This window comes from Aquarana catesbeiana, linkage group LG05, assembly GCF_042186555.1.
Source record: "Aquarana catesbeiana isolate 2022-GZ linkage group LG05, ASM4218655v1, whole genome shotgun sequence".
NCBI classification, from domain to species: Eukaryota; Metazoa; Chordata; class Amphibia; order Anura; family Ranidae; genus Aquarana; species Aquarana catesbeiana.
In genome coordinates, this window is record NC_133328.1 from 141,917,671 (window position 1) to 141,930,915 (window position 13,245).

The 13,245-nt window shown below is 38.2% G+C and overlaps 1 protein-coding gene across 1 annotated transcript in view; it reads left to right on the top strand.

Moving 5' to 3' along the window:
• The window catches only part of NR1D2 (nuclear receptor subfamily 1 group D member 2), a 49,069-nt gene extending 38,332 nt beyond the window's left edge, over positions 1-10,737 (top strand). The window contains exon 8 of the mRNA XM_073630239.1: positions 140-10,737. Within this exon, the coding sequence (XP_073486340.1) occupies positions 140-222 (83 nt within the window). The 3' untranslated portion in view covers positions 223-10,737. The remainder of the gene's footprint in view (positions 1-139) is intronic.
• Positions 10,738-13,245: the final 2,508 nt, after the last annotated feature.

The window sequence follows — 13,245 nt, forward strand, 5'->3', positions numbered from 1 at the left end:
CATAGCAATTAATCTTGCTGCTTATCTAGTACAAGCTACAGATAACATGAAAGGATGTTTTTATCCAAGAGCAAACATTTCATCTATTGCAGTTTACCATAACTTAGATGTGATGGCTACGTTAGTTTTCTTTTTGCAGACAAAGAACATTTTCAGCAAGTACAGAAATGCCTTGTTGATGTTGCCGGAAATGCAGTGTCCTTATTACTTCTTGTGAGATGAAATGGAATCTTCTCTCTGTAAACAGCTGATCTCCCCAGCCAACCTGTCATAGAGATGAAGAAAGGAAAACATACTCGAAGTTATTCCTGGGTGACAACCACAGTCCCCTTCAAAGATTACAGTGGATGAGTAAGTGTAGCCACCCAGGGACAGGAAGGGTATTATTTTCAGCATTACCAGGTAAAAATAAAGTAAAAAAAATGCCTGAAGAAAGAAAACTGATACAGTCACAGTATCTATGGACGGCTAAGCTGCAATATATTATGTGTTGGGTTTAGATACACTTTAAAAATCTGGTTGCTATGGGCCACATGCTTCATTTCCACATTTTTATACACGAGGCACCCAGTGTGTCAGGTTTTGAAATGGAGTAGATAAGGTATGCGCTTTATATCTAGAAAAGGGAAAAAATATTAAAATCACTGTGCTTACCTTGAAGTGGGGTTGGTCTTTTTTTGAAGGTCTGACCCTTACATATGTATTTTATTGCTTTGCTGCTAAATAAGAACAAGCAAAAATAACATCATGCGATATTAGTAAAACATGAGGTTTATGCAACCAAGAAGTAACAATTAGGCTAGAGCTACATGCATGACTTTTAGTAACTCTGTTTTGATATTAAAATCACTAGTGTGTAACAGATGGAACAAATGGTTCCGAATGGTGTAAATTATACAAGTGCCCTGAACTAGTGTTCATTCAACCAAAACTACGGAGAGATTAATCACTAATACATGATAAGTGTGTGGCTTATAGCACAAGCAACCATTGTTCTATCTGTGTAGTGATTAATTACTATCAATTTTAGTATAATGACCTAAATATCATAAGTGTAGCTCTAGCTTCAGGTCTTGCATATGAAAACTATCTGAAAGGTAAGTGTTTGCGTTTCTAATAGCAATTAATCATTGCTTTATTTTCAGATCTGCTTTGGAAAAAAGCTGGAATCTGATCTGGTTGTTATGAACAATACAAACACTTCTTTTTAGATCATTTTTGTGCACAAGGCCCAGTGTGACTACAAAGTTAGTTCAGCTTTTTATGTAAATCTTTAGGTATCTGGCTGTGATGTATAGGGCTTTTAAAAGTCATCTTATTGCACGAGTCCTTTTCATCCATTGGGTTACCAGACTACCCATTTTAGAGGGCTATCCTGTCTTGGTGATGTATTTTACCAAGCCATTTTCAGACATTCTCTGCTAAGTGGCTGTATTTTAATGTAATGTTAAAAAAAAAAAAAAAATGTGATACCCTTGCTGCAAAATAATAGTGTAAAATCTTGTAGGCTTCATTTTAAATGTGGATTGATCTCCCCTGTTGGTCTTTAACCTATATACACACGTTAAAAAAATTACCTTTAGTACACTGACCTTTTGCACCAAAAAAAAAAAAATCAAATATTTTTTATATTTTTAAAAATAGATTTTAAAACTTTGCATTTGATAAAACATTGTATAATATTTAAATGATCAATAATTCTTTCAGTTTGGGAGCAAGCTAGTTCTTATTCATCTTTTCTTATTTATTGTATTACATTTGGTTTATCCTGCTTCATTCATGTGCCATAAACATTCAGCTATTCTTTTTTTATTAAAACCCTTCCAATGCATTAAAAAAATACTATGTATATTTGAATACAATGGCACACTTAGGTCAAGGAGAAATCTACTGCATCATACCAAAAGAGCTGAAATTAAATAAAAAAGTAATTGCAATAAGCGTAGTGGTGGCCGTTTTTCAAAGTTAATCAGAATTCCTCCGCTATTTTACACGAAAACAGACATCCCTCGGACAACTTGCAACTATAAACATGCTTATTCCTTTGTGACTTTGTTCATTTTTTTATTATAAATTCTTTTTTAAGAGGAAAACCGCCAGTTACATCTGCTCATTTCTTAGAAAACTGCATGAGTTAAGTTGTACACAAATTTGTTTGAAAGATTAGTAAACTGTTACAGGGTACAATGGTTAGAGAGCGGGCAACAGCTCTGTGATTTTTTTTTTTTTTTTTTTTTTTTTTTATTCTCACTTTGTCATAATTTGACAGCTTGCTTTTTGACAAATCTTGATAAATCTTTAAAAAAGGTTAAGCTGGAGTAGTTTTTTTTATTTAGTTAGGATGTTCTCACTCATGTTCAAGAACATGGCAATATAAAAATGTATAAAGGCAGAAAAAGACTAAGTAGTCTATCAAATCTGCCTCTTTTTCAATTTTTTTTTTAAACCTTTTTGGCTAAGTTTACAGATCTATGTTTGTCCCAAGCATATATTTAAATCCAGCTCACTAGCTCTGTTAAATCTGTTTTAAGCATCAACTATGCTTTCAGTAAAATAATTTCTAAGGTTAATTTGAACTTTCCTCCTGCTAGTTTGAGGTCATGTCCCTGTGTTTTTGATCTTCGCTTCATATGGAAAATACTGCCCTCCTGAACCTTATTATACACACTAAATGTATTTATAGGTTTCCCTCATGTCCCCCCTTTCCATACTTTCCTTAACAAATTAGGTCACCACAGTTATTTCTGGTATGTTTTATGCCTCAGACCTTTCACCATTTTTGTTGTTCATCTTTGGACTCTGTCATTTTATTAATATCTTTTTGTAAGTCAGGTCTCCAGAACTGGAGACTTTATTCTAAATGAGGTCTAATTAAGATCTATCAGTAGGAAGGTCTTCTTCCTTCCTACTGCTGGTGATATCTTGAGTGATGCATCTTATAATTTTGCTTTCCTCACTGCCTTGCTCCACCCTTCGCTCATTTTGTGCAACCATATCAAATGCTGTGCTGAAATGGAGATGGGGTATTTCCACAGCACCTTCCCGGTCAAAGTAATTGTTTAAATTATTTGCTATACCTAGGTTTCAATCAACATAATATATTTCCTTCCTGTCACTGATACCTAAAAAAAAAAAAAAAATGGGCTTTTCTTCTAGCGGGTTTAACAATTTCTTCTTTTTTCTATGTTTTTGCAGAACTGATAATATTTCTGTCTATTTTATACAGTTCTCTTTTATATTTGTTTTTACCTGCTGTGGACAGAATTGTTCCTTTATAGATGAAATCCCTGCCCTGATTTCTCCGTTTAAATGCTTGTTCAATTGCTCCTGAATATCATACAGCACAGCATGTGCTTATGTATCATTTTAGAAGTATTTAAGGCGTGCATCTTCAATTCTAGACAGAACATTTTACATTACCACTACTTGCGTAAATATGTCTAGTTGGCAACTAATTTCATAGCAAAACATTCATATCAGAATGCTGATCAAGAGACAAGCCCATATAGCCTTATAACAAAGTGATTTAGCTAAATGCCACCGTATTAACTAACCTGTACTCCATCCGCAAACAAATGTCCTGTCAAAGAACACACCTCACAGAGGGTGATTTAATAGGCTGTTCACAGTTATCACTTTGCAAAGAAATTTTCCCTTAACCTATTTAATGCAGTGAAAATTCACTTTGTAAAGAATCACTTGCAAGGAAAAAAACAAAACTAATTAATATAAATATATATATATACACACGCTATACTACCAAAAGTATTGTGACGCCCGCCTTACACGCACATGACCTTTAATGGCATCCCAGTCTTATTCCGTAGGGTTCAATGTTGAGTTGGCCCACCCTTTGCAGCTATAAAAGCTTCAACTCTTCTAGGAAGGCTGTCCACAAGGTTTAGGAGTGTGTCTATGGGAATGTTTGACCAGCACATTTGTGAGGTCAGGCACTGATGTGGAGGAGAAGGCCTGGCTCTCAGTCTCTGCTTTAATTCATCCCAAAGTTCCTCCACGCCAAACTCTCTCATCCATGTCTTTATGGACTTTGTGCACTGATGCGCAGTCATGTTGGAACAGGAAGGGGCCATCCCCAACCTGTTTCACAAAGTTGGGAGCATGAAATTGTCCAAAAATGTCTTGGTATGCTGATGCCTTAAGCGTTCCCTTCACTGGAACTAAAGGGCCAAGCCCAACACATGTAAAACAACTCCAAACCATAATTCCCCCTCCACCAAATTATTTGGACCAGTGCACAAAGCAAGGTTTATATATATATATATATATATATATATATATATATATATATATATATATATATATTTTGTTCACTTCATTCACTAAGCTAATCAAAAAATTCCTTTGCCAAGTGAACAGCCTATTTGCCTTTAGTAAATCAACACTAATGCCTTTTGTTATTTCTATGGGCCAGAAGGTTGGAGGGGATGGAGTCTGCCCTGTGTTGCAAGCATTTTCCGTGCCTCTCTCTCTCTGAGTTTCACTATGTCACTGGTGTTGGACTTTTGTTGCTTGTATGACTAAACTCCACCAACTGCCACCCCCTGTCTGATGAGAGTTCTCTTACTGGAAACTAAGTTTGCCTAATTAGATTGCGAATAGCAGTTTGCAGAGCTTTTTAATGAAGTCAGGAAATGTAGGGCTTCAGCAAGTGGCATTAAATCAGAGAGGAGCACAGTAAAAGCTTTTTTAGTTCAACTTTATTTTTTTCTAAATTCCAGCTTATCCAGCTAAATTCCTCCTTATGTACCAATATACCATTAATGTACCTCTACTGCAGAATATAAAATGCTATATTCTAGAGCATTCATACTCCAGCCTCCAGTGTCTCTGATAGAAAACCTCCATGACTTCCTGGTATTTGTCCTGGTCTTTGGGACATGAAAACCATTAGAAGGAAGTACTTCAGCAGCTGACCTTGCTAACACACACCCTGTACTTGCTCTCTCCCTCCAGGAGTTTGGTCCCACCCACCTCTGTAGTTTAATGCAAACATTGTCAGTTAACAAGTGCAAGGGCTTGCCTGATTGGATACAGTGGGTTGGATTGATAGATGCGTTCTCCTATTATAAAGGTTTAATAAATCTAAAGGAGATCGTATAATCAAATTGTATAGTGTATGGCCATCTTTATACACCTAAAGTGAACTTGTAGCGCCTTCGGTACCATTAATTGTTAAAGGCACCCCAAACACTAAAGTAAATTCTGCAAAATGCACAGTAAAAAATGCGCAAACCGCAACACAGCAAAATGCTCCATGAGCTACTTTGCCGCATTTGTTGAGTTTAGCGCAGCCCGAAAAAAAAAAAAATTGGCTTTCCTATGCACATCATAGGAAAAATGCATCAAAAATATGCACTCACTCTACGCTAGATGTGAATGGGGCCTAAAAGCGAAACTAGTTTACACAAGAGCAATGACAACTGAGTGTCTCCATCCACTCCCTCCTATGTACTTGTAGAAAGATGGGCATACACTATGCAATCAAACAGGTCCAAAGGTATACTTCTCCATAACCTATAATGGCTGCTAACCCAAAACAATGTGCTGCATTCAGCTACTCACCATTCTACTATGTATAGGGATACATAGGTATTTTTAAATGACAGCAACATCTGATGTATAGTTCTGTAGATTATGGAGCTGCTGATAATAATGGTCTATGTGCCAGTCAGCCAATTTTAAGGTCTACAGCTGCTTCTGGATTTATACTGTACCTATCTTTGATGTATGCATTTTTAGGCTGTCTTAGTTGCTTGAGAGTACGGCAGAACAGGGACAAGTCAGACATTTCAGACATTGCCATAGTATGATCTTGTTCAGCACAACCCAATGCTTTAGCATTTAGCTCATAGATATATCTCAGGAAATATACACTAAGAGGCTTGATAATCAGCCATGAGTAGGTGCTGCTAAACATTACATTGTTACACTTTATCAACTATACCTACCACATTTGCTGTGTTCCTTAACCAAATCAATAGCCTTTATCCCTGGTTCCCAATTGACCTTGTACATAACAAGATGTCTACTACTGTCCTGGTTCTATTTCACCTGTTTCTTTTTATTTTATTTTGATTTCTTTCACCTATTTCAGTATTATTCTGTATTCAAATCTTTTTCCTGTGGATCCTAGTCTGTTGTGTGCTCTCTTCTCCTCCACCTCCTCCCATAGAGTAAATATTATATGTTGAACAGTGGTGTTAGATTGCTTTCTACTTAGTCTCTCAAAAGCATTAGTGAAATGCGGATGCTTTTCACGATGTGAATCTTTATTTAAATTTTTTAAATTTTTTTTTACAAGACCTTAAGACACTTTTAGTGCGTGTAAGTCCTTGTGCTATAATACTTTAAAGACATTTGTGTGTTAAGTTGTGATTTGTTGAACCAAACACCAAGGGCTACAAAAGAGTATACCATTATGTTTTAAAGTAACAGACGGTTTTAAACCAGAAACTGGATTGTGTTTTACATTTTTATTACAATATTTTTATATTGATTTTATTTATTGGTAAGAGCTACGCACGTGCAGCTTTAAAAATACAGTATATTATCAGACTTTGATAAATATGTAAGTGGTTCCTCTAGAAGGCTGTAGTTTTCTTTTTTTTAGCTAATTTGTCTCTTGAACCAAGTGCAAGTTACACATTGGGGGAGATTTACTAAAACTGGAGCACTCAGATTCTGGTGCAGCTGTGCATGGTAGCCAATCAGCTTCTAAAATTCAGCTGTTCACACAAGCTTTGGCAATAAAACCTGGAAGCTGGTTGGTTTATATGCAGAGTTGCACCAGATTTTGTACTTTCCAGGTTTAGTAAATAACCCCCACTGACAACTATTTGTAAAATGCACTTGACTCCTCTCGTTCTTCTCTGTAACCTGCTGTCTGTGTTGCTTGTTACACATGAAAGTTATTAACAGGGCTTTTAGTGGACATTGAAAGAGTCAGTAGGAGATAACTTCACATTTTTTTTTCAAGAGACTGTTGGTGAGTGAAATCTATAGCAGGCTGGGGAAACACTTTCATAATGCTAACGTATATAGCTCACATTATTGCACCAATCTAAAGATTCATGATAAAACCTATGTTTTGCTCACAGGTTTTAGTTTGAAACCCTTAAAAAAGCAACATGTAACCTAATTGGTGCAGTAAGGCTTCATGCACACTAGCAGCTCCTAAACTTGAGTTTAGGAGCTTTTGGCATTTTCTTTGCCAAAGCTCCTAAACTCAACCCTATAAAAGCCTATGGGGGAGATTTACAAACACTGGTGCACTCAGAATCTGGTGCAGCTGTGCATGGTAGCCAATCCGCTTCTAACTTCAGCTTGTTCAATTAAGCTTTGGCAATAAAACCTTGAAGCTGATAGGTTTCTATGCAGAGCTGCACTAGATTTTGCATGCTCCGATTTTGGTAAATAACCCCCTATGTGTCCATGTACACATAGGCTTTTAGCAGAGTTTAGGAGATGCTGCAGTTAGGTGAGGTTCAACCTCCCTCTCCTGAACACCGAAGAATCACATTCAGTATAGGAACATTTTCACTGCTGGCCACGGGAAGATGCAAAATCGTGGTGCAATTTTGCCACACTTTGCGTTTTGCAGCAGTGAATGTAGGCAGGGTGTACATGAAGCCTAATGTTGTCTTTCCTTGAAGAAAATTAGTCAAAGTATATATCAGCTGCTGTCTGTTTTGTCTTACAGAAATTACCCTTAATTGTTTATTAAGCTACCGTGGCGCTTGGGGTGTGCTAAACGGCAATTGAGGCATGCTGAAATTACATATAAAATGAACAGAGGGGCAGCACAGAATGGGAGAATGGCATATTCGGCAGCACAGTGGTTTAGTGGTTATCACTTTCTCCTAGCAGCAAAAAGGGTTGCTGGTTTGAATCCTGACCACGACACCATCTGCCTGGAGTTTGCATGTTCTCCCTGTGCCTGCGTGGGTTTCCTCCGGGTACTCCGGTTTCCTCCCACACTCTAAAGACATGCTGGTAGGTTAATCTGATCCTGTCTAAATTGGCCCTAGTGTGTATGAATGTGTGTTAGGGACCTTAGATTGTAAGCTCCTTGAGGGCAGGGACTGATGTGAATGTATAATGTATATGTAAAGCGCTGCATAAATTGACGGCGCTATATAAGTACTTGAAAAAAAATAAACAGGTTTTAGGTGCTTTAATCAGTATTTCATCTTAAAGGATATGTAAAGGTTTGTTTAAAAAAACAAACAACTTCCTCTGTGCAGTTGGTTTTGCACAGAGTGGCTCTTAAACTCCTCTTCTGGTGTCCCTCAGCGGTGGCTCCTCCTCTTGTCGAGTGCCCCGTTGGAGAGTTGCTCTCCCTCGGGGCACTCATGCGGGCAAGCTCCCGTGTCCTGTTGCTGCGTTCATTGACACAGACAGCAGTACTCGACCCCGCCCCCGACTCACACGTGATTGGATTTGATTGACAGCCATGGGAGTCAATGGCTGTGCTGCTATCAATCTATCCAATCAGGACCCAAGACACCGGCTGGAGCTGGTGTGCTCGCCCCCCGTCGCTGGAAAGACCGGGTTCAGGTAAGTAAAAGGGGGGGCTGCTGCATCACAAGAGGTTTTTTCATCTTAATGCATAGAATGCATTAAGGTGAAGAAACCTTGAGGGTTTACAACCCCTTTAATGAGTCAGGGTTATTCTCTATAAAGGTGAAGAAGCAGACGTGTTGATACCCATAGCTGCCAACCATATTCCTGTTAACATTTTCAAGCGCAAGTTTAAATGTATCAATCAAATTGGTTTCTGTGGGTGATGCCTCTATTTCTATAAAATACATCTATAATTGTTTCTGCAGCATCTTGTCATCTAACATTCCCTAATAATTATTATTTTTAAATTAAGAAAAGAGACTATAATTACCAGTGAATTGTGATGCTTTTGTAAAACAATGAACACTGATTTCTGGGCATTACCAGTCATGCGATTCTACTATGTCCTGTTTTTCATGTAGCTGTTGTCTGTAATTGTGTATATTGTAGTAGGAAATAAATTTAATGAACAGGGAGAATCACTTATTTACAAATGCTATGACCAACTGCATGTAGCCTAGGCCAGTGATGGTGAACCTTGGCACCCCAGATGTTTTGGAACTGCATTTCCCATGATGCTCGACTACACTGCAGAGTGCATGAGCATCATGGGAAATGTAGTTCCAAAACATCTGGGGTGCCAAGGTTTGTCATCAATGGCCTAGGCTAACCCATAGATTTACCTAATTGGCCATTTTTAGGGCAAACCTGTAGTCAAAAGTCCATCAATACAAGGAGATTGGTGGGTTGAAGCACAGGTCAACTACATATTTGTCTGCAGTGTTCCAGTGATATGAGCTCTTTGAATTTGCCATTAATCCCATCTGTTTAACATTTTCTAACGTTTGATTTAGTCACACTCACTAGTATATTTCATCAATACCTTTATAGGGGTTGACTACTTCAACAAGATGAGGGAACAAGGGCTCAAATACCTTTTTATGGAGGTTGACTACTTCAACAAGATGGGGGAACAAGGGCTCAGCCAGAGAGATCCTATTTGTGGAGTCCAAGGGTAGTAGTAGTCCTCTTGTGCTTCAACCTGGCAATGTTTGTTGAATACTAAAGTATCCATTAAGGACAACAAAAGTCTTTAGCTTTGTATTTGCAACACATTGCTAAGTGTCCAAGAAAAAAAAATTGACAAGCTGTGCCCCAGATAGGCAGCCAGGCTCTAGGTCTAACCATGACTAAACTCCTCCTCAGCTTTGGGTTCAGTCAGACAAAATGGTATTCCAGAGGCTTCCTTTGGCCGAGGAGGGAACAACCTTTGTGCATTTGTATGTTCTATACTATGTGATTTCTGTTTATTCAGTTCAATTAAATACTCTGAAAGCAATGTACTATAATCGAGTAAGATGACCATTTTTTGCCTGCAAAGATACAACAGAAGATGACTTCTCTATATAGAGTAAATCGTAGGGTAAAGTGAGCCTAGCATTCATAGGAGCCTGTATTCTCGTCTGGGATTCTTTAGAAACTAGAAAATTCACTTTCAACTTTCTGCTTAAACTTTGCTGAATGTATACATGTAGAATTTGAAAATGTAATATAGGTAGTTTTATTTTAAGACATGCTGAGAGGACTTTTTTCTACAAGGTTATTGATGTGTCTGTGATAACTGATGAATGGCACCTAAAATAATGATAAAATTGTTTTAAGTAATAGATGATATCTGTCTGAATTAAACCACTTTTTCTATCAATGTGGATGGATGGATAGGGGCAAAAAAATAAAATAAAAAAAAGGTGTGATTTTTTTTTTTTCTTTTTTTTTGACCTGGACCTGTGAACCATTAGCTGTAACTTCCTGCTGCACAGAGATGTCTGTACACAGTATATGTTGCTAGACTTTTCAAATAAACAACTTTACACAATAAAAGAGTTGGCCTTGTTTTACTTTGTTAGCCCAAACTTGTCAATAGTCATAGGTATCAAACATGCTAACATTAAAAATGCTGATTGTATCATTTTGCTTATTAATATTTGAGTTTAACCAACACTAGGCTTAGGGGTTTATTTACTAAAACTACTCAGCTTGTTTAATTATGCTTTACCATATACATTTACAAATCGCTGTGATAAACAAGCAACCAACCAGTGAGAAAATAATTAAAAAAAAAATAAAATAAAAAAAAAAAAAATTGATTTTAAAGTCCAAAAAAATAATAAAATTAATTAACAACTTTAAATATGGTGCGTGACCATGTTTAATTCCAGTGCAAAGCATGGATATCCACTATATTCCGCGGTAGGCTCTTTTACATCCCAACAGAGAAAGTTTAAGATAATTGGCCTCTTACCAGACAAGATGGGCCCCAGATTATAGGGATCAGACACGCTTGATTAACACAGTAATCACCTGCGATATTCCACTCTGTCTGCTCCAATGTTAAACTCTTCTCCCGCTGATACAATTGATCCACCAGAGAACAAGGAATGATTTTCAAGCAATTCCAAAGCTTCCAGTCAATCTGCTATATTGCTCTCCAGCATGTATGACAATTCATAGAACTTCATAGTGTAGTAGAAATGGTTATTTTATTCTAAGTATTGCACATGAACAAATGAAGAAATCCATACAAACACAGCCGCGGATTTTCAAACTGTAGACTGGTGCATGGTGATGTCACAAAGTCTCTCCACCCGACACGTTTCCCTGTAAGAAGCATCGACTGGGAACGGAGTATTTTCCATTTTACTAAAAAACATCATACATCTATAAGTTTGGCAGAGGAGGAGGGTACAAGCCCCCTTTTCTTAGCTAATTTCATTCAGCCCTGTATACCACTTCCTACCTTAGCTCAATGATACATCCCCAAACCAACAGAGTTTCACTTCCATTCCTTTCATTCACCTTTCACCCAGCACCTTTTTTCCACTCGTCTTTTGACCGTTTTCCTTCCCTTTCCCTTTTTCTAATTTATCGTCTCTTTGACTATTTATATGTATATTCTTTTTTTTCTCTCCCCACAGTTTTCAAATCTTATCAAACTGCTTAAGAGCACCTTGTCTAATGTATGACTTCAGAAGGGGTGGTTTCCCTGCAGTCCACCTGCTCTCACCTATCCATCAGAATGCATGTGCCTCCATTGTGGGGACACTCATAATTTAGTGTTAGGTACCACAGACACCAGGGTGCCTTGACGAGGCTCTGTGGCTTACGCATGCATTTCCAAATGTGTGCAGACTAAACCCCTGCTTTTAACACATACTGTTAGACAGGTTATTTGGTTGTCTGGTGATAAGTTAAGCTTGTTTTTTTCCATGGATTTATCCATGGCCCTGTTTGTACTTGTCTAATGTATGACGTTCTTTCCTTAATCACCATGTTCATGCCCTGTTCCCACTCTGTGCTGGACGGTAGATTGCCATTTTTAAGCAATCAGTTTCCTTGCCTGAAATAGGCATCTCAAGATTTCTAATTGGATGTTTCCTGGTTTACCTTCTCCCTCTACCCAGCCCAGCACACATAACATGGGTTCCATGTCTATAGAAACTTCAAATACCTGATCTATAATTCCCACTACCTCCCTCCATTATCGGAATAGTTTCGGGCATCTCCGAACATATGGATCAAATCCCCCTCTGCCTTTCCACACCTAGGGCAGGTAGCATCCGGTCTTCGGCCGAACAGAAAGCTTATGCGGAGTGTAGTAGGCTCTGTATAATAAAAATAAGTGGGACATCCGCTTGGGTGGGGAGAGCGATACCAATGGGGCAAGTTCCAGAATTCTTTCCGATTGTACTTCAGATATACTTCCCACATCTCTTTCCCAATTCTCCCTATAGGACAGGATTTTTATTCCTTCCCAACTCCCTTTATATATACTTGGATAGACTTTTGATATTAAACCTTTCAATGTTTTTGCGCTAATAACTTTCTGGAGCAGAGGTATCTTACTCCATTCTAATATCCTCCCTCTGAACTGTTCTGCTAGTGCGTGCCTAACCTGCAAGTATCTGAAAAAGGATTTATTCGGGATTGCGAATTGATCTCTCAATTCCTGGAAAAGATTTTATATTTCCGTCTTGGTAGAGCTGGGTAATGTACTTTTATTCCTTGCCTTTCCCATTCCCTGATTGTCCCCATCTTCTGCACCTCCCCCAGCTTACTATTTTTCCATAGAGGGGTGTATTCTGTAAATACTCTATATCCCAGTATTTTCTTAGCTGCTTCCCAAACTCTCATAATTACAGTAAATCTAGAGTAGGTAGCCCACGCAAAAAAGACCCTGCAAAAAATGTAATATAGCAACTCAAATGCATAAAGAAAAGCAGTTTTCAGTACAAACACAACCTCTTGAATCTTGGTGTCCTTTGAGTGTTTCTGTGCAGTAATCCAGTTTCCTGTAATAAAGACTAGTCACTGCTGCTCTGTCTTCTTTTGCAGGGCAATTTGGTCTTCTATCTGCCCACACTCCCACAGGGGGAGTCCCTCTCTATGAACAGCATACTGTATCTTCTAAGGCCGGCCATAGACGGTTCAAATCTCGGACGGTTCAGCAGGAAACGGCTGAGTTTCGAACCATCAATGGGCAGGCTGAATATATCAAGTTGATCGATCAATCAACTTGGGTACAACCAGCCTGCTGTATTCGCTTGTGATTATCACTCTATTCTCCCGGCGGGGTTGGCTGCCCCCACCAAGAGAAGAAAATTT